This window comes from Schistocerca piceifrons, chromosome 9, assembly GCF_021461385.2.
Source record: "Schistocerca piceifrons isolate TAMUIC-IGC-003096 chromosome 9, iqSchPice1.1, whole genome shotgun sequence".
In the NCBI taxonomy this organism is placed as follows: domain Eukaryota; kingdom Metazoa; phylum Arthropoda; class Insecta; order Orthoptera; family Acrididae; genus Schistocerca; species Schistocerca piceifrons.
In genome coordinates this window covers 51,733,640-51,758,448 of record NC_060146.1, presented here as the reverse complement: position 1 = coordinate 51,758,448, position 24,809 = coordinate 51,733,640, and the positions used below count along the sequence as shown (strand labels likewise).

The following is a 24,809-nucleotide window of genomic DNA, read 5'->3' as shown; positions in this document are numbered from 1 at the left end:
TGCAGCGGTGGAGCATGTGAAGGAATTGGTGGTATGAACAGTAATATTTCTGAAGTCAAACGCATCAATCCAGTCAGTTTCAACAGTTTTCTATGGAACTGTCGACTTAAAACCGCCTATTGCTGAATTTATGAAGGAAACATGAGTGTACCAAAGAAAATTAGAACATAAGAAATGGACTGCCGACGTCCCATTTTAAGTGGACTTGACTGGACACTGTCCACAGGAACACACTGCAAGGTGGATAAAGAAAATCGGATTTTAGAAACGACAAATTCTGAAAAAAAAACAGACAGTTTCGTAAGCCCACTGGCGCAAAGAAATGGCGAGATTTCAGTAATTCATTGTGACCTTGAAGGAATTACAGGGATAGACGTTTTGAGGACATTGAGTTTCCGAAATGTTTTCGTGACCGTTTGCGGTTTCAGTTGAAACCGCCCCTGTACGCCGGCCAGTGTGGCCGAGCGGTTCTAGGCGCTTCAGTCTGGAACCGCGCGACCGCTACGGTCGCAGGTTCGAATACTGCCTCGGGCATCGATGTGTCTGATGTCCTCAGGTTAGTTAGGTTTAATTTGTTCTAAGTTCTAGGGGACTGATGATCTCAGATGTTAAGTCCGACAGTGCTCAGAGCCATTTGAACCATTTCGCCCCTGTACATGTGCACATGTAGCTGACAGATCTGTAGTGTAGTTCCCGTTTTAAAGACAAGTCCTTTTACGTTAAAACTGTCCAGCATGCCTACGTTGTTTTCATCAGGTAGTTTCCTCATCTTCATAGTGCGGTTGCGTAAGTGCTACAACATTTCAATGAACATATATGTATATATACATGTGAAAGACCTAGTTTTGGGTTATCAAACTAAATAACTCACGATCACGTGGCAAACTTTCTAAAACCTGTGAAATTGTCTGAGTCTGTTTCTGTCCCGACAGTTTGTACCAAATGCAAATTATATTATGTCTTCATAGCGCCAAAAATAATTAAATAACACTGCTTTTTTGTGAGCTACACTGATTACATAGAGCATTATGACCACCTACCTTATAGCCGGTACATCCACCTTTGGCACGGATAACGGCGTCGACACTTGGGGTGGCATGGACCGACGAGGTCTTGATTGGTCGCTGGAGGGAGTTGGCACCACATCTGTACACACAAGTCACCTAATTCCCGTAAATTCTGGAGAGAGAGATGTTGAGCTTTGATTCCACATTCAGTTACATCCCAGATGTGTTCGTTTACGTTCAGAGCTAGAGTGTTGGGAGCCACCACATAAACTGGAACTCGCCACTGCGTGCCTCGAACCACTTCATCACTGTCCTGGCCTTGTGGCATTGCGCATTACCTTGCTGAAAAAAGCCACTGCCGTCGAGAAACATAATCGTCATGAAGGGGTGTACATGGTCCGCAACAAGTGTATGATTCTCCTTGGTCGTCATAGTACCTTGCACGAGCTCCACTGGACCTGTAGATGCCCATGTGAATGTTTCCCAGAGCATATGAAGCCGCCATCACCTTGTCTCCATGCCACAGTACAAGTGTCAAAGAGCTGATCCATGGGCATGATGAGTTATGTATCGAGATTCATCAGACCATGCAGCGCTCTGCCACAGTCCCAACGTCCAGTGCCGATGGTCACGTCCCTACTTCAATCGCAGTTTCCGATGTCTTTAACACTGGCACGTGCATGGGTCATCGGCTGCGGAGCCCCATCGTTACAAGTGTTCGGTGCACTGTGTGTTCAGACACACCTGTACTCTGGCCAGTATTAATGTCTGATATCAGTTCCGCCACAGTTCGCTGCCTGTCCTGTTTTACCAGTATTCCTAGCCTACAATGTCTGACAGCTGGGATGAGGGATGGCAGCCCAACCTCGTGACATATGAACAAGGTTTCACGATGTGTTGAAGAGATTCACCACATCAGTCCTGGAACACTCGAAAAGTTGTACAGTTTCCGAAATGCTCGTGCCGAGCCTCCAGTGGATCACAATGTACTCTCGGTCAATCTCAGACAGATCACACACCATTCCCATTCTACAGGTGGACAACACCGTCACTGATACTACGTGAGCTGTGCGTGTGGTTGAGTAGCAGTCATTCCTTGTCAGGTGATGTGCTATTGTCTGGACGGGTTTATATCGTCAGTCGGTCTGTGATCATAATGTTCTGACTGATCAGTGTATATTTTTGTGAAATGTGAAGTATAAACCGATGCCATTCGCAAGGCGACTCCATTATTTTTTTAAATGTGGCGCGTTTGAAGTTCCCTCCTCTCTCTCTCCTCGCCCTAAGACACCTTGGAGTGACGCGAGGGAAGTGTACAGTGAGGCTGAGTGCTGTTGTATTCATGCCAGGACACGGTTCGGCAGCCGGCCCCTGTGGCCGAGCGGTTCTAGGCGCTTCAGTCCGGAACCACGCGGCTGCTACGGTCGCAGGTTCGAATCCTGCCTCAGGCATGGATGTGTGTGATGTCGTTAGGTTAGTTAGGTTTGAGTAGTTCTAAGTCTAGGGCACTAATGACCTCAAATGTTAAGTCCTGTAGTGCTCAGAGCCATTTTTTGAACGGTTCGCCAGCCGAATTTTTGGCTTACACTGATGTAAAAGAAAGCGCAATACACAGTCACCAGTAATGTTGAAATAAATAACCTGCCTTATGGTCACGATAGCCAGAATGAGAGGGACCAGGTATGATGGCTCTAAGCACTATGGGACTTAACATCTGAGGTCATCAGTCCCATAGACTTAGAACTACTTAAACCTAACTAACCTAAGGACATCACACACCCATGCCCGAGGCAGGATTGGAACCTGCGACCGTAGCAGCAGCACGGTTCTGGACTGAAGCACCTAGTACCAAGTATGAAAAATATCCTCAGTATTTCACAGATCCGCCTCTGGTCTGAAGTACACTAACGGAAAAAAAATTCCAACACCAAGAAGGAGTTCTGCGACATAAACTAAATTCCGTGGGCGTCTTTCTACATCTGAAAAATAATGTCTATTTGAACTTCCCGCCAGTCGCGTAAGAGTGGTGCTAGTAGAGCTATTATGAGGATGCAAATCAGGTTTTATTTAAATACACGCTGTAACGTTCGTGAGCGTTAGTTTCCTTTGAGATTTAACGTTGTGATTGGATGTTAGTCAAGAATACATTCAGTGTGGCAAAGACGCCATTATCAGCAGGTAACTTAGTTTGAACGTGGTCGTGTAATAGGGCTACAATAACCTTGATGTTTCTTCTGCGATACTGTAGAAAGACTTGGCAGAAATACAGCCAATGTACATGACCGATGGCAACAGTGGTCACAGCAATATGGAGGATCCGGGTGGTCACATGGTACTACCGGGAGGGAAGGCCATCGAGTGTGACTATGGCTCTGGCGGCATCTTACTGCGTCTGCAGCAGCAATTTGAGGAGCAGGTGGCACAACAGTGACACAACAATCTGTTACAAGGCAGTTACTTCAAGGACAGCCCTGAGGCAGACGCCCTGTACCGCGCATTCCACTAACCCCTAACCACTGCCATTTGCGACTTCAGACGTGTCAAGCGAGAGCTCATTGGAGGGCAGTGTGGGGATCTGTTGTGTTTTCTGATGAAAGCTGGTTCTGCGCCGGTGCCAGCGATGGGCTTATTTCGGCGAGAAGGAGGCCAATTCATTGCCAGCAACCAACCTGTCTGTGTGCTAGACACACTGGACCTACCCATGGAGTTATGGTCTGGGAGGAGACTTGGTATGACAGAAGAAGCGTCCTCGTGGTTATCCCCTGACTGAAAATTTGTACCTCGTCTGGTAATTGGACCTGCTGTGCTGCCATTCTTGAACAGTATTCCAGGGAGTGTTTTCCAACAGGATAACGCTCATCCACATTCCACTGTTACCCAACATGCTCTATATACTGTCGACATGTTACCTTGGCTTGCTCGGTTACCAGATCTGTCTGGCAATGATGGCCATCCACAAACAGCAATAACCGTCGCTATATTGACTGACCATGTGAACAGCTCTGGAACTCTGTCCAACAAAGAGACATCCAGCACCTGTGCATCCAATGCATGCACGTTTGCATGCTTCCATTCAATATTCTGGCAGTTACTCTGGTTATTAATGTACCAGCATTTGACATTTGCAATGACTTATATCGCACTTCCATTAACCTATGATCTTACAATATTAATGATTTAAATATGTTACCCAGTGAAATGTATTTATTACTTTACGATAATTACTTTTCTGTGTTGCGACCTCTTTTCCCATCAGCGTATATCCTTCACACACTGCAGGTTAAACGGCCCATTCGGTGCACTTGCACCTTACATCACTCGAAAAGAGGTAAGCAGTTGGTGATATTGTGGATAGATTGGTGATTGTCGATCATGCAGTCACAAGTTCGATTACTGACCGGGTGGGGGATTTCGTCCTTTTGCGTCTGGTATGTGTCGTGTGTGTGTGTATGCGTGTGTGTGTGTGTGTGTGTGTGTGTGTGTGTTGTCCTCACCATCATTAAATCATCAGCCACGAGCTAGTCGCCGAGGTGGTGTCAGATACAAAATACTTTGCACCAGGAGGCCAAACTGCCCAGGACTCTGAGCCAATGATGCAATACGCACATTTCATCTGAACTGAGGCAAAATCGCGACTCCTCAAGTCACACTACACCACTGGTCAGCTACTTCCCAGTTTCTTTGCCGTTAGGCCCACTGAATACCCACCAGTTTTTAGTGATGCTGTGAGCGATGGCTTTTTGCGAGGTACCGATACCAAACATCGCTTCACAAGCTTCGCTTGGAAAATGATTGACATATTCTACATGTAAATTCAAGATGGAGAGGGGAAGGAAGGATCACTGCTGTCAGTGGCGACGAGTTAAAATGTCTGTCAGACCGTGATTAGAACCCGGGATCTGTCGCTTACTAGGCAGTACGGTTAATTAAATAAATTATCTGCATTATAGTTCATAAGAGCGATTCAATAGTTAATAATTAAACATCGCAAAACTAGAGTTTAATTTTGGTGTTCCTTTATCATTATTTATATGGCGTCCAGTTGACGAAGTTGGACCAATGCCTGTTTCCTAAATTGGACCGGGAAATTGAGGAGACACTCGCAACAAATAATTTTTAAGTCCATTTTTACAATACGTAATAGGTATGGGTATTTTTTTTAGGTTTTCAGGATGGGAGAATTTCTACAGTAAGTAACAGCTATGGGTAATCTTTCAAAGATGCCAAGATGGGGAATGTACAGTAAAGAGAGGAGATGAGTTGAAACTCACTGTGGCAGCATACAGAAAAGGTGACCATGGACTTAACGAGTGTGCTCGTGTATATGGAGTACCCAAAGCTACAATACAGACACATCCTGATAGTAAAAACACATTCTCACTATTGGGACAAAGGGGATTCTACGCTACTCTGCATTGTTGCCAGATGTATCCAAGACGGCGCAATGACGTAATCGAAAATGGTGGCGCGTAGACTTGGCAACAGTGCATGATACAGTTCCCCACAGTCGTTTAATAAACAAAGTAAGAGCATATGGACTATCAGACCAATTGTGTGATTGGATTGAAGAACACAGCAGGACATTCTCAATGGAGAGAAGTCTTCCGAAGTAAGAGTGAGTTTAGGTGTGCCACAGGGGAGTGTCGTAGGACTGTTGCTATTCACAATATACATAAATGACCTTGCTGATAATATCAGAAGTTCACTGAGGCTTTTTGCGGATGACGCTGTGGTATATCGAGAGGTTGCAACGATGGAAAATTGTACTGAAATGCAGGAGGATCTGCAACAAATTGACGCATGGTGCAGGGAATGGCAATTGAATGTCAGTATAGAAAAGTGTAATGTGCTGCGAATACATAGAAAGAAATATCCTTTATCATTTAGCTTCAATATAGCAGGTCAGCAACTGCAAGCAGTTAATTTCAGAAATTATCTGGGAGTAGGATTAGGAGTGATTTAAATTGGAAAGGATCATATAAAGTTGATCGTCTGTAAAGCAGATGCCAGACTGAGATTCATTAGAAGAGTCCTAAGGAAACGCAGTCCAAAAACAAAGGGAGTAGGTTACAGTACACTTGTTTGCCCACCGCTTGAATACTGCTCACCAGTGTGGGATCTGTACCAAATAGGGGTGATAGAAGACATAGAGAAGATCCAACAGAGAGCAGTGCACTTCGTTACAGGATCATTTAGTAATCGCGAAAGCATTATGGAGAAGAAACTCCAGTAGAAGACTCTGCAGGAGAGACACTCAGTAGCTCAGTACGGGCTTTTCTTGAAGTTTCGTAGAACATACCTTCACTGGCTAAGCAGGGATGGCTAGAGGACAAATGTAAGGATGTAGAGGCCTATCTCACTAAGGGTAAGATAGATACCGCCTACAGGAAAATTAAAGAGACCTTTGGAGATAAGAGAACGACTAGTATGAATATCAAGAGCTCAGATGGAAACCCAGTTCTAAGCAAAGAAGGGAAAGCAGAAAGGTGGAAGGAGTATATAGAGGGTCTATACAAGGGCGATGTACTTGAGGACAATATTATGGAAATGGAAGAGGATGTAGATGAAGATGAAATGGGAGATACGATACTGCGTGAAGAGTTTGACAGAGCACTGAAAGACCTGAGTCGAAACAAGGCCCCCGGAGTAGACAATATTCCATTGGAACTACTGACGGCCGTGGGAGAGCCAGTCCTGACAAAACTCTACCATCTGGTGAGCAAGATGTATGAAACAGGCGAAATACCCTCAGACTTCAAGAAGAATATAATAATTCCAATCCCAAAGAAAGCAGGTGTTGACAGATGTGAAAATTACCGAACTATCAGCTTAATGAATCACAGCTGCAAAATACTAACACGAATTCTTTACAGACGAATGGAAAAACTAGTAGAAGCCAACCTCGGGGAAGATCAGTTTGGATTCCGTAGAACACTGGAACACGTGAGGCAATACTGACCTTACGACTTATCTTAGAAGAAAGATTAAGGAAAGGCAAACCTACGTTACTAGCATTTGTGGACTTGGAGAAGGCTTTTGACAATGTTGACTGGAATACTCTCTTTCAAATTCTAAAGGTGGCAGAGGTAAAATACAGGGAGCGAAAGGCTATTTACAATTTGTACAGAAACCAGATGGCAGTTATGAGAGTCGAGGGATATGAAAGGGAAGCAGTGGTTTGGAAGGGAGTAAGACAGGGTTGTAGCCTCTCCCCAATGTTGTTCAATCTGTATATTGAGCAAGCAGTAAAGGAAACAAAAGAAAAATTCGGAGTAGGCATTAAAATTCATGGAGAAGAAATAAAAACTTTGAGGTTCGCCGATGACATTGTAATTCTGTCAGAGACAGCAAAGGACTTGGAAGAGCAGTTGAACGGAATGGACAGTGTCTTGAAAGGAGGATATAAGATGAACATCAACAAAAGCAAAACAAGGATAATGGAATGTAGTCTAATTAAGTCGGGTGATGCTGAGGGAATTAGATTAGGAAATGAGGCACTTAAAGTAGTAAAGGAGTTTTGCTATTTGGGGAGCAAAATAACTGATGATGGTCGAAGTAGAGAAGATATAAAATGTAGACTGGCAATGGCAAGGACAGCGTTTCTGAAGAAGAGAAGTTTGTTAACATCGAGTATTGATTTGTCAGTAAGTCGTTTCTGGAAGTATTTGTATGGAGTGTAGCCATGTATGCAAGTGAAACATGGACGATAAATAGTTTGGACAAGAAGAGAATAGAAGCTTTTGAAATGTGGTGCTACAGAAGAATGCTGAAGATTAGATGGGTAGATCACATAACTAATGAGGAAGTATTGAATAGGATTGGGGAGAAGAGAAGTTTGTGGCACAACTTGACCAGAAGAAGGGATCGGTTGGTAGGACATGTTCTGAGGCATCAAGGGATCACCAATTTAGTATTGGAGGGCAGCGTGGAGGGTAAAAATCGTAGAGGGAGACCAAGAGATGAATACACTAAGCAGATTCAGAAGGATGTAGGTTGCAGTAGGTACTGGGAGATGAAAAAGCTTGCACAGGATAGAGTAGCATGGAGAGCTGCATCAAACCAGTCTCAGGACTGAAGACCACAACAACAACAACAACCTTCACTGAGGATTAAAGCAGTTTATTGCTCCCTCCTACATATATCTTGCGAAGAGACCTTGAGGATAAAATCAGAGAAATTAGAACCCACACAGAGGCATACCGATAATCTTTCTTTCCACGAACAATACGAGACTGGAATAGAAGGGAGAACCGATAGAGGTACTCAAAGTACGCTCCGCCACACACCGTCAGGTGGCTAGCGTAGTATGGATGTAGATGTGGACGTTATCCAAGATGGCTGCCATGATGTCAAATGATGATGCAAGTACCGTTATCCAGATGGCAGCTTTTGGTGGGAAAGTGCCACCCACCCTCCTCCAGAAAAAAAGTTCAAATTCCAACAGGATAATGCATCACACCATGGTTATGAATACTAAGCTAAGGAAATCGTGGGAAGATAGGTCACTTGAGGTAACCTAAGTCATCTGACCGCCACTGCTTGCTATGAACCGGCACCAAGTTTGAATTTTGGTTGGGAGATAAGTCAGTCAGGGTTTCTCTACTAAGCTAAGAAAAAGTAGGAAGATAGGTCACTTGAGCTACCTCACCTGAACGCCACTTCTTTCTATGAACTGATGCCATGTTTGAATTTCGGCGGCAATATAAGTCACTTGGGATTTCTCTACTAAGCTAAGAAAATGGCGTGAAAGAAAGGACACTTTGACTACATCTACATCTACATCTACATTGATACTCCGCAAGCCACCCAACGGTGTGTGGCGGAGGGCACTTTACGTGCCACTGTCATTACCTCCCTTTCCTGTTCCAGTCGCGTATGGTTCGCGGGAAGAACGACTGTCTGAAAGCCTCCGTGCGCGCTCTAATCTCTCTAATTTTACATTCGTGATCTCCTCGGGAAGTATAAGTAGGGGGAAGCAATATATTCGATACCTCATCCAGAAACGCACCCTCTCGAAACCTGGCGAGCAAGCTACACCGCAATGCAGAGCGCCTCTCTTGCAGAGTCTGCCACTTGAGTTTATTAAACTAACCTCAGTTACCCAACCACCACCAACTCCTAAGATTTCGTGGGAAAAGGACTTGGACATAAATCTTTATTTAAACAATTTCATGCAGTACAGCCATCCAGTTTGTTCACTATGAGGTCTGGACTCAAACTGACTTGGTACATTGCATCATCACCAGAGGGCACTGTCGTCCAAGATGGTGGCCATGATGTCAGGTGATGTCGTAAGTACCATTATCAAAGATGGCGGCAAACAGTATCTTCACTACGATGCCTAGTACACAGCACCACCACCAGAGATCACTGTTGTCCATTTCGTGATATAATCCAAGATGGTGGGACAAAAGGCTGGAAAACGACTCTGCCTGTGCTGGGTACAAGGTTTTATTTTGCAGGCAGTGTCTCCACCATGAGATCTAGACTCCAACTTACCTAGTACACAGTACTGCCACCAGAGTGTGCTCTCATCCATCATGTGACATAATCTGAGAAGGTGGTCTGGAGAGGGAAAATGGCGCTAAGATGACTCAGCCTGTGCTGGCTGCTGGGGGTAGAGTGAGGAAGGAGTTTATTTATTTTGGAACATTTTATTTAGGGATGGAGTATATTTATCACACTGACGCAAAACTTTCACCCTGATGTGCTCGGGGTAACAAATCACAGTCTGCAGACCTATAAAGTACATCTAAATAACACTCTCCAGACTCGCAAACAACTCCTAATTTTCGAAATAATTTCAGTACAGACCTGCAAACTGCTCCTAAATAATGCAGTACACAGATGTGCAGACACAAAATCAACTTGTACACTGTTCAAATAGTGCATGGCACAACCTACAGGCCCACTCACAAAATAATGCAACAGACATGCAATCAACGCGCTCAAGCACCGCCCCCCCCCACCCCCTCCACCACACCCTGTCCACCGCACAGGAGGTTAACGGCACCCCCACGAAGTGATGTGGCCATCAGTTGTCAAACCACACACAGACACCCACTAATTTCCTGCATGCATGAGGTGGTGCCGCCTCTTTCATACTTTACACCTGAGTCGCATGCAGTCACAGCTACGAGCCGCCACCGGACGCAGGTCAAAGTTTGATCTATTTTCGAATATACAGTCACTGTTATATTGCAGCCTGTATGCATGGAAATTCTTGCCTTACAGAACCTGTTTACTAAAGTAGCGTAGAATAACATCGAATGCACTCTTCCACGCTCTCAACATATGCAAATGTTCTCACCGCTATGTAGAGACTATCTCAGCACAAAGGATGTGAATGAATCGAGCATTATGACTGGCTCTTATCGAATTTACCTGCCGAATTACTGATGCCACCAGTATCAAAGCACCATCCGCCTTTTTTCCTTCTGCAAACGAGACTTTCAGTGGTTATTTCACACTGAACACCATATTGCACTGATAACTAAACCTTGCAAAGTGCCATACATATCGTCAAATACGGAAAGACTCTTACTGAATTACACTGCTCTCCCACTGAGGACAGGTGCTTGAATATTAACCTACAATGCCTACACAATAGAATAAACTGCAAGTCGTACATTTCAAGGGGAAGTGTGTCACATACATAAACGTGTACTAACGTGAACTAATGTGCACTAACGTTTACTAACGTGCATTCATTTCCCCTCGGCACAAACACGTTGCTGTTTCTGCCCTGAACCTATTTCTTTGCTTTCTCACTTTTCTACGCACATCTCCAGACTCGGGGATTACAAGAACATACGTATTTTCGCATGGTTCACCATAATATTACACCATTTTCGAGGTACTTCTGGATATTAAGCACTAGGCAGCACCCTACCGATCGCTAGCGCAACATAATTCCCAAGATATAGACTGGAAATTATTTCTCTTCAAACCCCAAACTTTAGCTAGGTGCAGCATGCTCGAAACCACTGAGTAACTAGAAACAAATAGAGGAAACTCATATTTCCACTCTCGAATACCGAATTCGGTGATTTAACATATTCCATATCATCCCCATAATTTACAAGGCGACTAAGATCTTTCCCATGTCTAGAGAACAGGCAAACGTGTCCTACACATGGCAGATGCACTCACCACAATCGATCTTCTCTCAACTAAATAAAGGCGCGAAATGTTCAGAAGCAGCCAACTGAACAATTTACGTGGGAGGCAATAACGGTCCAGCGCAAACCCACCTCCATACACAATCTTTTCAAATTTCCATTTGATCACGAAAGACGCCCAACACATACTGAGTATTAGTTCGCTAGGACGGTAAAGTTAACTGAGATACATTCCTATACTCAAACAGGTCTCTGCATTCGGACAGCTGCTGCCGTTAATGGGAAATGTGAATCATTCACACCACAGGTCATGCATATGCGGAATCATTCTAGAAAACCGGTCACATATATTTTTTATCATTATATTTACAATTAAATGTTAGAATTACAGTCTCAATTGAACGGCATTTGACAATGAGCAAAGTACTGGAAATACACCCTGCTGTCGGCAGTGGCTCTGGAAACAGAAATACCTCTGCTATCAAAGTACTCCAAGTAAAATCCATACCCTCCTTACGACTGGACATAGTCATTTCCTTTACACCAACACATACTTTATAAACCTGATGCTCAAACACGGACCTATCACACATCCACTACTACTAATTTCGTCAATAGCTGATTGCCTACGATACGAAATAATACTGAAACAAAATCAGCGATGGGTGGACATGTCTCATAAGTTTGTGTTCTTACAAGTCCTACCACCATGTTCTAGAAAGAAAGACGTAATCGACCAGATCTTAAAAAAACTCGATCGCAACAACTACTGTATGTTACTGTCACAAGCTGTTTTGGTTCCACAGGTGCACACAAGTATCCATGTTAAAAGCTGTACCCGCTTTACAAATCGAAGTACGACATTAGCACTGAATCAGGTGGTTTTTTCCGGACAAATACCATGACGGGGATAGTAGGAATGTCTATTATCAGACCAACACATAGTCCACAATGCAACCTAGTGATAAAATTACCGCATTTTGAAAGTGATTCGGCTAAGGAACATGGTATGTAAGCGGTATTTGCGACTCCCTCACACCGCCCCAGCTAGATAATTCTATAGTAGTTGTAACACATTCTGTCTCGATACCATATCAGAGGTTCCGCGATATATCCACTGAGTTATAGGCGATGACTGATCGAGAAGGAACACAAACAGTAGTAGCAGATGATGTGCTTATTGAAGTTGTAAGAAAATGTACACCAGCTTCTCAGAGCTCTAGTGTTATGATATCTGCTGGAAATGATGTCTGGGATTTGGAAACAGCTCTTTCCGTTCAAGCACATACCTGCATTGGATGCTATTGACAATTCCTTTAATGATTACAACCACTACTCACCAATCATATTTCTGGCACTCCCATATCTCGAAACAAATCACCTTTCCCGAGCCTAGCTGCTACAGTAAAATTCCAACGTGGTTTCAGTCACCCCCTATGCCTCTTGCAACTGACCCCATTTCTACGCCTTTCCACATGTGATCGTTCCAATTTAAGTCAGAACTGAGCAGAAGTCTGAGAAAGACATATCCACCGCCTTCTGCAACCCGTGTAGAAACAGAATGACCTGAGTTAGTGCAAAAGGGCCTTGTTTTGACCATTCGGCTGAAATGCAGGCAATGTGGTATGTATCCAAAACTAGATACAGATACTACAGTCCGAAGCAGATCCAGTCAGCCGGTGTGGCCGAGCGGTTCTAGGCGCTTCAGTCCAGAACTGTGCGACTGCTACGGTCGCAGGTTCGAATCATGCCTTGGGTATGGATGTGTGTGATGTCCTTAGGTTAGTTTGGTTTAAGTAGTTCTAAGTTCTAGGGGGACTAATGACCTCAGATGTTAAATTCCATAGTGCTCAGAGCCATTTGCACCATTTTTGAAGCAGATCTGCGCCCATTCAAATCAATCAGGCCGACATACTATCATTATTCTCAACCCCCCAACAGAGAAAAATTACGAACTATAAAAGCCCCACTAACTTCATCATATATAGAAGTCACCAAGGCACCAGTGCTGGCTCTACAAGGCATAGCTACGATGCGGTCCAGTGCGGAGAAAAAGATTTCGTAATACTCCCCAGAATACCGCAGTGTGCAGCCCTCCATGCATTCCTACCGGTATACCAGTCCCTCACCGAATTTACACCTCAAACTGCTGCTGCTACTGCCACCTGTGTGACATCGTCCTATTAAATATACAGGCACTGCAGAGGCCACTTTAAAGTTTGATCACCTATACTGTAGGTGAATGATTGTATCCCAGAGGCTATACTAAATTGCATGAGATGCTCCCTCTGGTCCTGTTTAGTTGTTTGAAACACTGTTTTGTAACACGCTTTTGTACAATGACAAAGATTTCGTATTTCTGCCGCGACTTCGAGGCCTGTGCCAGGTTCTAAACTGATATTAAGAAGTTCTGATCCGTGGCATTTCGCAGGAAACTAGAGATTGCATGGTGTAAATCACATTCTTACGGCGGGTAGCATAGCATGCCACACATCGTGTGATTTTAACTAAAAGACAGTTACAACACAAGCAAACTGGAAGAGTTTTACGGTGTTGGCATAGGTTTCCAAACTACAGTCCAAAGGTGATTCACGAGCTCCAAATTGGACTCGTCTCTCACACTGATGGAATAACTGATGGCTCTGCATTCCCTTCGACTGATTCCTAATATAGCACTCATGTATGCGATCAGTGTTTCGGTGCTATCCACCCCAGAAGGTGCTCTCCATCCATCAAAAATTTTTCCCCGATGCAAACAAGCGATACTAGTCAATCATTATGTGGTAGCCAAGAGCATTCCAGTGCACAGATGGTATGGAAAAGACAACATCGATGTACTCTAATAATGAGCACCACAGTTGATAGCGCGAACAATTTTAGCAATTTTACAGTAACTTCAACACCGCCCGATGATGTGACAGCATGTTTCCCCAATTTCAGTTTCATAGGTAAACCACCACCTCTCCACTTTGCGAGTATCATTGTGAACATGGATAGATGACAGTGCAGTATGTTCATTCAGGGTTAATTTTCAAACACATAAATCATCAAAGTGTACCAGACAGCACTCCACATATTTCCTTCATCTCGAGTATAGTGTTTAATTTACGATCTGTCTCTCTGTGAATGGGAGTCACAGAGCATTCTCACTGTCACAGGGTACAATCAGAGAATGAAATACCTTCTTCACACTGCCACTGACCAACCCACCCTGCAGCACCGTTAGCGAGTTAATCTGCAACCCACCAGAAGAAGACCGCTACACTCCACGTCGCGTGAATGAATGGGGCTTTGTGGCTTTCTGAGTCCTCACCCATCTCGAGATGCGCCCATGTCAAGGAGCTTAGCACTCCTTATCGAAGTATAGTAACAGATTTCAAAGGATCGTGTTGTAATAGCAGCCAGTTAAGAAGAACAAGAAACGAATGATTTGTATGTGCGATGGAGCTCCAGACGGATGAAGTTCGACGCATTTTTACATAAATCAACCAAGCTATTAACTCTAAAGTATTGTTCTAGGGTCTAGGATCGGTACCTGGAAGGTACTGGTAAGAGACAACATAAACACAGACACGCTCCTACGGCTACAACGTTCTGCACTTAAAACGGGCTATAATGTTAGGTCGCCTGCATTTCCGACCTATCAGTCGTATGGAATGTAGCGTTCTTAATATTCCATTGTGAGAAATATATTTCTAGCACATGACATACGTCCTTCTTGACGATTTCTCTACGATAAACTTCCTTAAAACACATGCTCTGCATTATATGAGCACAATATAGCTTTCTGGATACGTATAGTGTCCACTGTTCACATCCAATCACAGTTCAGAAATTATACTATGGATGCATCAGGCTTATATAAAATAACCGTTAGTAGCAGGGGATACATCCTACAAGGAAACAGATAAACGCAAGCAGCAGTGTCCGACATGTGAACATTACAAGTAATTCTGTCACTAACTCTGTAAACAGCACATCTGTGGGGCAGATGTGTACACGAGGATTGCAGCAGCTCACAAGCTCCTATCGCTAACTTAGATATGATGCTGAAGTCTCGATTTTCATCCAAGATGCGACAGGGGAGATGGAGTACATCGCACAAATCAAAGTTCGTTTAGACATATGTGCCAAGTTTCATCACACATGGGATGGAAGTCCTCCGATGCCCAAAAGGTTTACCATTAACGATCGCAAGTAGACAGTGCTTTAAACCACGTACAGGACACCTGGCTGTATACGAGTAGAACGTAGGCTATGTCACGTGACTGATGCATCCGGACAGAGCACTGGAAAGCAATTCACCTGCAGCAACTTCTCCTTCTCTGCAATGCATCAATCAAGCATTAAATCGTACCTGATTACAGCTCCATCTCAGTCGATCACCCTGTCCACCCTCTGTTATCCTTTAACGCAGATGCAGGTAAGTTTAGAGGTGAATGGTTCTCTGTCCTCCTGGTACCTCAATATACACTGCTGGCCATTACAGTTGCTTCACCATGAACATGACGTGCTACCGACGCGAAATTTAACCTACAGGAAGAAGATGCTGTGATATGCAAATGATTAGTTTTTCAGAGCATTCACACAAGGTTGGAGTCCAGTGGCGACACCTACAACATGCTGACATGAGGGAAACTTGCAGGAAACAGCAGTTGACCGGCGTTGCCTGGTGAAATGTTGTTGTGATGACTCGGGTAAGGAGGAGAAATGCGTACCATCACGTTTCCAACTTTGATAAAGGTCGGATTGTAGCCTATCGCGATTGCGGTTTATCGTATCGCGACATTGCTGCTCGCGTTGGTCGAGATCCGATGACTATTCGCAGAATATGGAATCGGTGAGTTCAGGAAGGTAATACGGAACGCTGTGCTAGATCCCAATGGCCTCGTATCACTAGCAGTCAAAACGACAGGCATCTTATCTGCATGGCTGTAACGGATCGTGCAGCCACGTCTCGATCCCTGAGTCAACAGATGCGGATATTTGCAAGACAACAACCATCTGCATGAACAGTTCGACGACGTTTGCAGCAGCATGGACTATCAGCTCGGAAACCATGGCTGCGGTTACCCTTGACACTGCATAGCAGACAGAAGCACCTGCGATGGTGTACTCAACGACAAACCTGGGTGCACGAATGGCAAAACGTCATTTTTGAGATGAATCCAGGTTCTGTTTACAGCATCGTGATGATTGCATCCATGTTTGGCGACGTCTCGGTGAATGCAGATTGGAAGCGTGTATTCATCATTGCCATACTGGCGTATCACCTGGCGTGATGGTATGGCACTTTGAACAATGGACCTTACATTTCAGATGTGTTACGACCCATGGCTGTACCCTTCATTCGATCCCTGCGAAACCCTACATTTCAACAGGATAATGCACGACCGCATGTTGCAGGTCCTTTACGGGCCTTTCTGGATACAGAAAATGTTCGACTGCTGCCCTGGCCAGCATTTTCTCCAGATCTCTCACCAATTGAAAACGTCTGGTCAATGGTGGCCGAGCAACTGGCTCATCACAATACGCCAGTCACTACTCTTGATGAACTGTGGTATCGTGTTGAAGCTGCATGGGCAGCTGTACCTGTACACGCCATCCAAGCTCTGTTTGACTCAACGCCCAGGCGTATCAAGGCCGTTATTACAGCCAGAAATGTTTGTTCTGTGTACTGATTTCTGAGAACCTATGCACCTAAATTGCGTGAAAATGTAATCAAATGTCAGTTCTAGTGTAATATATCTGTCCAATGAATACCCGTTTATCACCTACATTTCTTCTTGGTGTAGTAGTTTTAATGGCCAGTAGTGTACATACAGTATAATACTGCCTTCATGGAAAAAATTTGACTGCCTCTCAGATTCCCTTCATTTTGATGTCAACATTTTCCGGATTCCTCTTGGTGCCGCAAACGTGTTCCCACGTACAAGTTATTCAGTGCGAACCAGAAGATATGCAAGTACTTCCTCAATTTCCCACATTTTGCTGTATATTGGGTCAATTTATACCTATTCCCTTGGAATAAATAAATATATTTACAATCTTGAATTTCTGTTTGTGTTTTTATTTCTCTAGACAAAATGTACCACACATTAAAGTACATAAACGTTTACTAGCATGCACTAACTTGTACTAATGAACCAGAAGACTGGCAAGTACTTCCTTAGTTTCCCCGCATTTCAGTGTATATTCAGTCAATTTATACCTATTCCCTCGCCATTTTTCGCTATCGATTTTGTGTCAGATCTATCCATGTAGCACAGCTGCCAACACCCAGCCCAAATGCACTGATTGGGAAGCGTAATATACCACTCTACTCGAATGTGTCAATTGTCTCGCATATGGGGGCTGCGTGAGCGTACCTTGGAGTTTGGTGACATCAGTATAACAGTGACAGTATACTCGAAAATAGAGCCAACTTCGAGGCAGCGGCTCACGGCTGTGACTGCACACATCTGCAAGGAATTTGTCAGGTGTAAAGTATGAAAGGGGCGGCACCATCTCATGCGGGTGGGACCTTAATGTGTGTCTTTGTGTGTTTTGACACCTGATGGCTGGATCACTTTGCAGGGGTTCCCGTTAACCTCCTGTGTGATCAAGGTGACAGGGTGTGTGGATGGGGGGGGGGGGGGGGGGGGCAGTTCTTGGTCACATTGATTGCGTGTCTGTTGCATTATTTTGCGAGTGGTCCTGTAGGCTGCTGCATGCACTATTTGAACAGTGTACAAGTTGATTTCGTGTCTGCACATCTGTGTACTGCATTATTTAGGAGCAGTCTGCAGATCTGTACTGAAATTATTTCGAAAATTAGGAGCTATTTGCGTGTCTGGAGAGCGTTATTTATAAGTAGTTTATAAGTCTGCTGACTGTATTTTGACTCCAAGCACATCAGGGTGGGTGTTTTGGATCAGTGTGATAAATATACTCCATCCCTAAATAAAATGTTCCAAAATAAATAAAATCTTTTCTCACTCTCCCCCCAACAGCCCAGCGCAGGCTGAGTCATTTTGGAGCCATTTTTCCCCCTCCAGACCACCATCTCGGATTATGTCACATGATGGATGACAGCACACTCTGGTGATGGTACTGTGTACTAGGTCAGTTGGACACTTAATCTGATGGTGTAAGGCTGCCTGCAAAATAAAGACTCATGTTCAGCAAAGACAGAGTCGTTTTCCCACCATTTTCCCATATCCCAGACAGCCATCTTAGATTACCTCACAGGAGGGAGAACAGCACTGTCCGGTGGCAGTATTGTGTACTAGGTCAGCTGGAGTCTAGATCTCATGGTGTAGACACTCCCTGCAATATAAAACCTTATACCCAACACAGCCAGAGTAATTTTCTCGCCACTTGTCCGACCATCTTGGATTATGTCACTAAATGGGCAACACCGCACTCTGGTGGTGGTGCTGTGTACTAGGCATCATAGTGAACATACTGTTTGCCACCATCTTTGATAACAGTGCTTGTGACATCACCTGACATCATGGCCTCCATCTCAGATGACAGTGCCCTCTGTTAGTGGTGCTGTGTACCAGGTCAGTTTGAGTCCAGACCTCATGATGAAAACACTGGATGGCCATACTGTATGAAATTGTTTAAAGAAAGACTTGTGTCCAAGTCCTTTTTCCATGAATCCTTGGGAGGAGGTGGCAGTTGAGTGACTGAGGCTAGTCTAAGTGTCCTTTCTTTCACGCCATTTTCTTAGCTTAGTAGAGAAATCCTAAGTGACACAGTATCAGTTATCTGGACTGTTGAATGAAGGTTATGACCGAACAGCAACAGTAGAAATAGTGGAGAGTGCCTTCCGCTCAATTGGAATTTGCCCTGTGAAAAGGAATATGTTTACAGATAATCATTTTTCACCAGCTGATTGCTTGGGAAGCGATGATAATTTTCTTGAGAAACCGAGTTCAGCGAACGTTAGATACGAATCTTCTTCAAACGACAATTCAAGCGATGACTACTGTGGGCCTGCGACACCCACTAAGAAATTCAAGAAGATTATTAGCAAGATGTCACCCCTTCCAAATTTATACAACAAGCCTGCTATTCGAGGTAGAGGAAAAGCACAGAATGCCACTGTAAACACTAGCAATCCTTACAAACAAGAATTAGAGCAGTCTGCAAGGTCAAGTAAAGAAATAAAAAGCTGCTAACACTGCTTTATTTCCCAAAGAACAGAAAACAAACGGCACTGTTGGAAATTCAAGCTGGTTCTGTATAAGAAGATTAAAGAAGGTGACACGATACAGTGTATGGTCTGTAAATTACGAGTTCATACACGATGTGCCAATGTGAAGTTCAATATAAAGAAAATTTTCTATTCAGATTGCAATTAGGCTTCAAAGTAATTTGTCATTCTTAACCCCAGTTAATGGAAATTATTGGTATATTTCAGGGTGTCAAGTTTACTTACATTTTTCTTTGTAACAAGTTTCCTAGTTTATTCTTTGTTTTGATTTGAAGCGAATATAGCTATGAGTACGAAAATTATTTCAGTAATTTCACAATATAAACATCTTAACATAATGAATATTTCAAACCCCTCTGTTTTATATAATATAGCATCAAGTACATAATTGACATGTCTGTTTAACAAACATGTTGAACTAAAGCTTTATTTAAAATATTAGAGTTATTATTTACTTTTTGTTCATTGTTTTACAATATGGTGCAATGTACGCAACTAAAGATCCAAATTAAGGAACAGGTTTCCTAATTCCGACGATTTACAAATGTCTAAATTTGAAATGATGCCCATTTATGTCATGTGTTTATTCAAAAGTATAATACCACCTGGTGAAAGTATGCACATGTAGCTTTTTGTACAGTACATTTTGTTTCTATTAGATATACAATAATGGCTTGGGGTAGCAAAATAGAAAAAAGTGGTCCAATAAAGGTAACCTGCTCCCATGTTTTCCTTCATTATTTACAACAGTCTGGAAATGATGGGGGTACCTTTTCGATCACGTAGCTGTAGAGATCACGTAGTTTTGAGGCAAAGAACCTCGTCGCACCACGTTCGGAGCGCACTCTTATCTGGAAAGGAAGTTTCTTGAAGGTTGTACAACAGACAGCAGAATACGCGAAAATCAGAGGGCGCAAGATAGGTGAATAAGGTGAGTTGCGGAGTGGGTTCCCAACTCAAGTCCTGCACAGTGTTGTTTAGCAGAATGCGGACGGGCATTATCATGGACTAGCATTGCTTCACGCAGTCTTCCTGGTCGTTGTTCTTGGACTGCCTCTGCAAGGTGTCTCCGTTGTTGGTAAGAAATGTCAACAGTGCTGGTTACACGTCGGGAAAGCAATTCGTGCTACACCGCACCGTCACAGTTCCACCATATGCGTAACATTACCTTTTGAAGATATGGATCTGCACGAGGAGTTGCTGCTTTGTTTGGGCTCAACCAGTCCTTTCTTTTCCTCATGCTAGCATAAAGACACCATTTCTCCTCACCAGTGACGACACACGACAGAAAGGTCGGTGTTCTTCACGAGCCAACTGATGAGGAGCAAACAGAGGTGAACATGTGGCCACCTGCAGATTTGTGTGATTGTGGTTTAGAGCTTGTGGTACCCATACACCCGATTTTTGAACTTTCACCTTTGTATGCAAATGTTGCACGATGGTGGAATGATCACATTTCATCAAATTTGCCATTTCTCGAGTACACTGATGTAGATAGTTATGGATTAGTGCGTTTAAAAGATCTCCATCAAAGGCCGGAGGTTCTGTATAAGGATAGTCACTAACGTCAAAACGACCCTCCCTAAAACGAGAAAATCATTTTCTTGCCGCGCCCTGTCCAGTGGCATTATCCCCGTACAAGGCGCAATTGTCTGTGGCTGTCTCCATTGCTGTCGCCTATCTAATGAACGCAAATAGGAGGATAAATCGGAAGTGTTTCGGTTTCTTCATTTGGGATTCCACTTTCTTACATCCACAGCTCCAATCACTATCTTCGTATAATCAAATGACAATATGTAAACTCAAATATCAACAGTTAACTACAAATAAAAAACGACAGTCAATAAATAAATCCATTGCAACCATGATACCAACATGCAAAACAAAATCGCTACAAAATTACGGACCAACCTAACAGAAGAAAGTACACAATTCTCTACACACAGAATATAATAAAAACAATGTATAAAATGCATGCAGAGCAGTACTGCTCTGTGTACACTTAGTATTACCATGATTGCTTCTGATAGTCCTTTGTCATACACTGATATTCATGACATGCTCTACACATTATTCGAGTAATGACGAATATAAAGTGGTGGCTTAAACCATTTTAACTGTTATCCGTGAAGATGGCCCATGAGTGAAACCGGTTGATGTTTGGATTTAAAATAAAAGCCGCCGACGGTCAACATACATTTTATACATTACTTGGCAGCTGTTGATAGGCGCCTTCCAAAAAGGTTGAATAAAAACAGATTGCCACTACTTCGTATTAACTGAATGAAACAAATTTCATTAAATCAGTAGAATTTTTAATTCGTGTAATTACAATGTATGAGTGAATAATAGGCAGAAGCATGAAACTTAAGTCTCCAGTTCCGTTTAGCTTTAAAGTAATTGGGTGAAAATGAGACACCACGGTGCTTTACGTTCAGTGTATATCACTGTCCTTATATTAGTTCCCACACTCAAATTATTTATAGTTTCGACTCTTTCAGTGTCACAAATATTTACAGTGGCCACAGAAGAAACTATTTGGAGTCGTTACAGAATGAATATATCAAGGTTTCCGTCTTAATCTTTGATGCTCGAAATAACAGCAACGAAGGCCTTCATTAGCATTCGAACTGATCACCATATTCCCATTCTCTTATTTTATTGCCACGCGACTTGATTTCAGTAAAAGAACGTGGCTGTTGGTACCTGTAAGTCATTTAGTTGTTTCAACGACTACTAGAGCGCTCTGTAGTCGACGCCACACTGACGAGCTCGTTCTATACTCGTAGGCTGGCGTATTAAAAACTAGAAAAGCGTCTTTAATGCACTTAGGAAAGAAAACATTCAAACCGTTGCTGTGTGTACTAGTAGGGTCGAACATAATCGTCTCATAAAGTAAAAGGATGTGTTGTGAATTTCACTCAAATGTGTTGGGACATACTGCTTTTATTTCCAACAACAGAATTTTGCTTAGTATTAAACTCATTTTCCTGTATTTTGATGCGAAACGGACGTTATACGTTATTCACGTGTATGTAATTATAAGTGGTGAAGATATTTCGAGTGTTTGGGTGCACTATTGTGTAGTATGAATTTTTAAAATGAGTGTCAGTCATGCAAATTTCACAAAAAGTATAAAATATATCTCTTTACAGCTCTGGATTTGATAAATGTAATAATATTTTTCGTGAAGGTTGGAAGAGGGCTCTGTCTTTTTTTATTGCAGGTTATGCTAAAAAAGCGTTTTATTCCTTGAAAAACAGCGATTTCCGCAAAATTCTGACAGTAACAGTACGTGTGAAAGCGTATTGGCCTCGTTCAACATTAACACTACTAATAAATGAAAATAAGAAAACGAGAAACGCAATAAAACAGAGGAGCAATGTTAATGCCTGCACTTCAACAGAAGGAATAACATGAAGCTAAACATTTAGATCTGCAAACACAGAAACTCACATCTTCCGCTGAACACCAAAGCTATTCGTTTTGTCTGTCAAGGCTTCGACGTCTCCCAGTGCTGTTCCAAGCTGTGCACACATGCACACACTCAAACACACACGCCCCCGCTCTCACTAACACCGTCGTAAGCCTTCACACACATACAAGTACATACACACACACATACAAGAACAAACGCGACCAGGTGGAGCTTTGCAGACGGGAAGACATCAATACTTGCGACCCCGCAGCGGGTTTGGTCGCGCGAGGTTGGCAACGCGCACGCCCGAAAACATCTGCTGCTCTTAGTAGCGGTGGCGGCCGCCGGGAGGCGCTGGTGTACGCATTCGAAGCCGAGCGGCACCAACTAAAAGGTAATGTCTTTTGCTCTGACTAACAGCGTTAGCCGTCGCTGGGAATAAAAAAAAGGAGGGGAGGAAGTGACAGAGAGAGATGGGGAATGGAGAAAACTGTGAGAGGAAGAGCGACAGAAGTCCAAAGGAGCTGGAAAGGGAGAGAGAAAGCGAGGTTTAATTTTAAATGGGACATAATGTCTTTATTACAAGGATCCTTTATGCTGCAAACAAATTGAATTTGAAAATCAACAAAAGTGTTAAAACAAACAGTTTTTCTACCTTTTCCTCGTTCTCTTCTTTATCTCTCTCTCTTGAAACAGCTGCCCCACACCATGTCGTGAACAGGAAGGTTCTTCAGGGAGGGGAGGGGGGGGGGGAGGTGGAGAGAGGACCTTATATTAAATCTTTCCACTGCATTTCATGCGTAGGATATTGCCTTGAATCGAATTAAGGTGATACGTTACGAGCAACTGATAGTCACTAGAAGATAAATTCCACCGAGGCAGAAGAGAAAACCAGTGACAGAAAAAGAGGGAAAAAAGTGAAAGAGCATATTCCTGAATGGCTTTGGCCAACGATGTTTTTGCCGCTTCGTTTAAGAAGCTTCAATCGTGCGAAGGGAGACAGAAAGAGATAGAGAGAGAGAGAGAGAGAGAGAGACTGATTAAAAAAAAGAATAAAAAAAGGGAGCACGCCCTTTGAAAAATTCTGTTAGAGAATTTGATGAACGGTTATCGCTTAACGTGTTAGCTCGTGGCGAATACCTGCAATTGCATTTTCTTGATCCTTACAATAGGATTTGGAGCGAAACCTCAGGCAGGGCGTGAGTTAGTGAAGAGGAATGAGTGTTCTTTGAAACGAATTAACTGTAAACACGATACGAATTACATTTGGCAGATTGTATTTCGCTCTCAGCCCAGTGCGCTTCTGTAACAGTTTGTGAAAGGGAGATGGAACTTGTTTTTTTGTCAGGGTATAAAAAAGAGAGAGCGCGAAATGGTAATACCGAAAGAGTACGACGGAAAAGAGCGATTTCATTGAGGGTGAGTGTGGTAGTTTGAAACGCTTGTTCTGTCGTGCCGAGGGATTTGGCGTATCAGTAAACATTTATATACACAACAAACTAAAATGCGCTTAGTGCAATCGCCGGGAACAATAGTAAACCAGTTACTGAAAGTGAATTACTCGTAGCGTGCACGGTCTGTTTTAAACAACGGGAAACGTTATTTCGTGTTACTGGATTATAATTTAACATGCGAAGTGTGGAGAAATTATTTATTAACCTGATATATTAACCCTGAACTTTCGCCCGGAATAACAAACGAAATTTTGCCGCGCGACGATGCAATAGCATCCGGCATTTTAGCGGAGCTTGTAATCCATTGCTGTCAATCGTAACAAGTGCATGTTTCGCTACAAATGAACTCAAAGTGCTGTTTACTGCACATTTAACGTCAAGCGAAAGAATTAGTTTAATTATCCCAAAACTGTGTCACAAGCGATCACGTTCATTCTGTAATTTTAGTAAATGTTGTTTCTTGTATTTGTTGACAATATTTAGAAGCATATTCGATTTGTAAGTTCAAACGTCTTTTTCTTGGTCGAATATAATTTAGCAAGAAAAATGCGTCTAGATATAAATGAAATATTTATATGCTTGCTGTGGAAAGAAGCCACAACAACA

The 24,809-nt window shown here is 43.1% G+C and overlaps 1 protein-coding gene across 1 annotated transcript in view; it reads right to left on the bottom strand.

Moving 5' to 3' along the window:
- LOC124717266 (multiple coagulation factor deficiency protein 2 homolog) overlaps positions 1-22,984 on the bottom strand; it is a 227,808-nt gene extending 204,824 nt beyond the window's left edge. Inside the window, exon 1 of the mRNA XM_047244072.1 lies at positions 22,788-22,984. Coding sequence (XP_047100028.1) covers positions 22,788-22,870 — 83 coding nt within the window. The 5' untranslated portion in view covers positions 22,871-22,984. The remainder of the gene's footprint in view (positions 1-22,787) is intronic.
- Between the last annotated feature and the right edge of the window lie 1,825 nt (positions 22,985-24,809).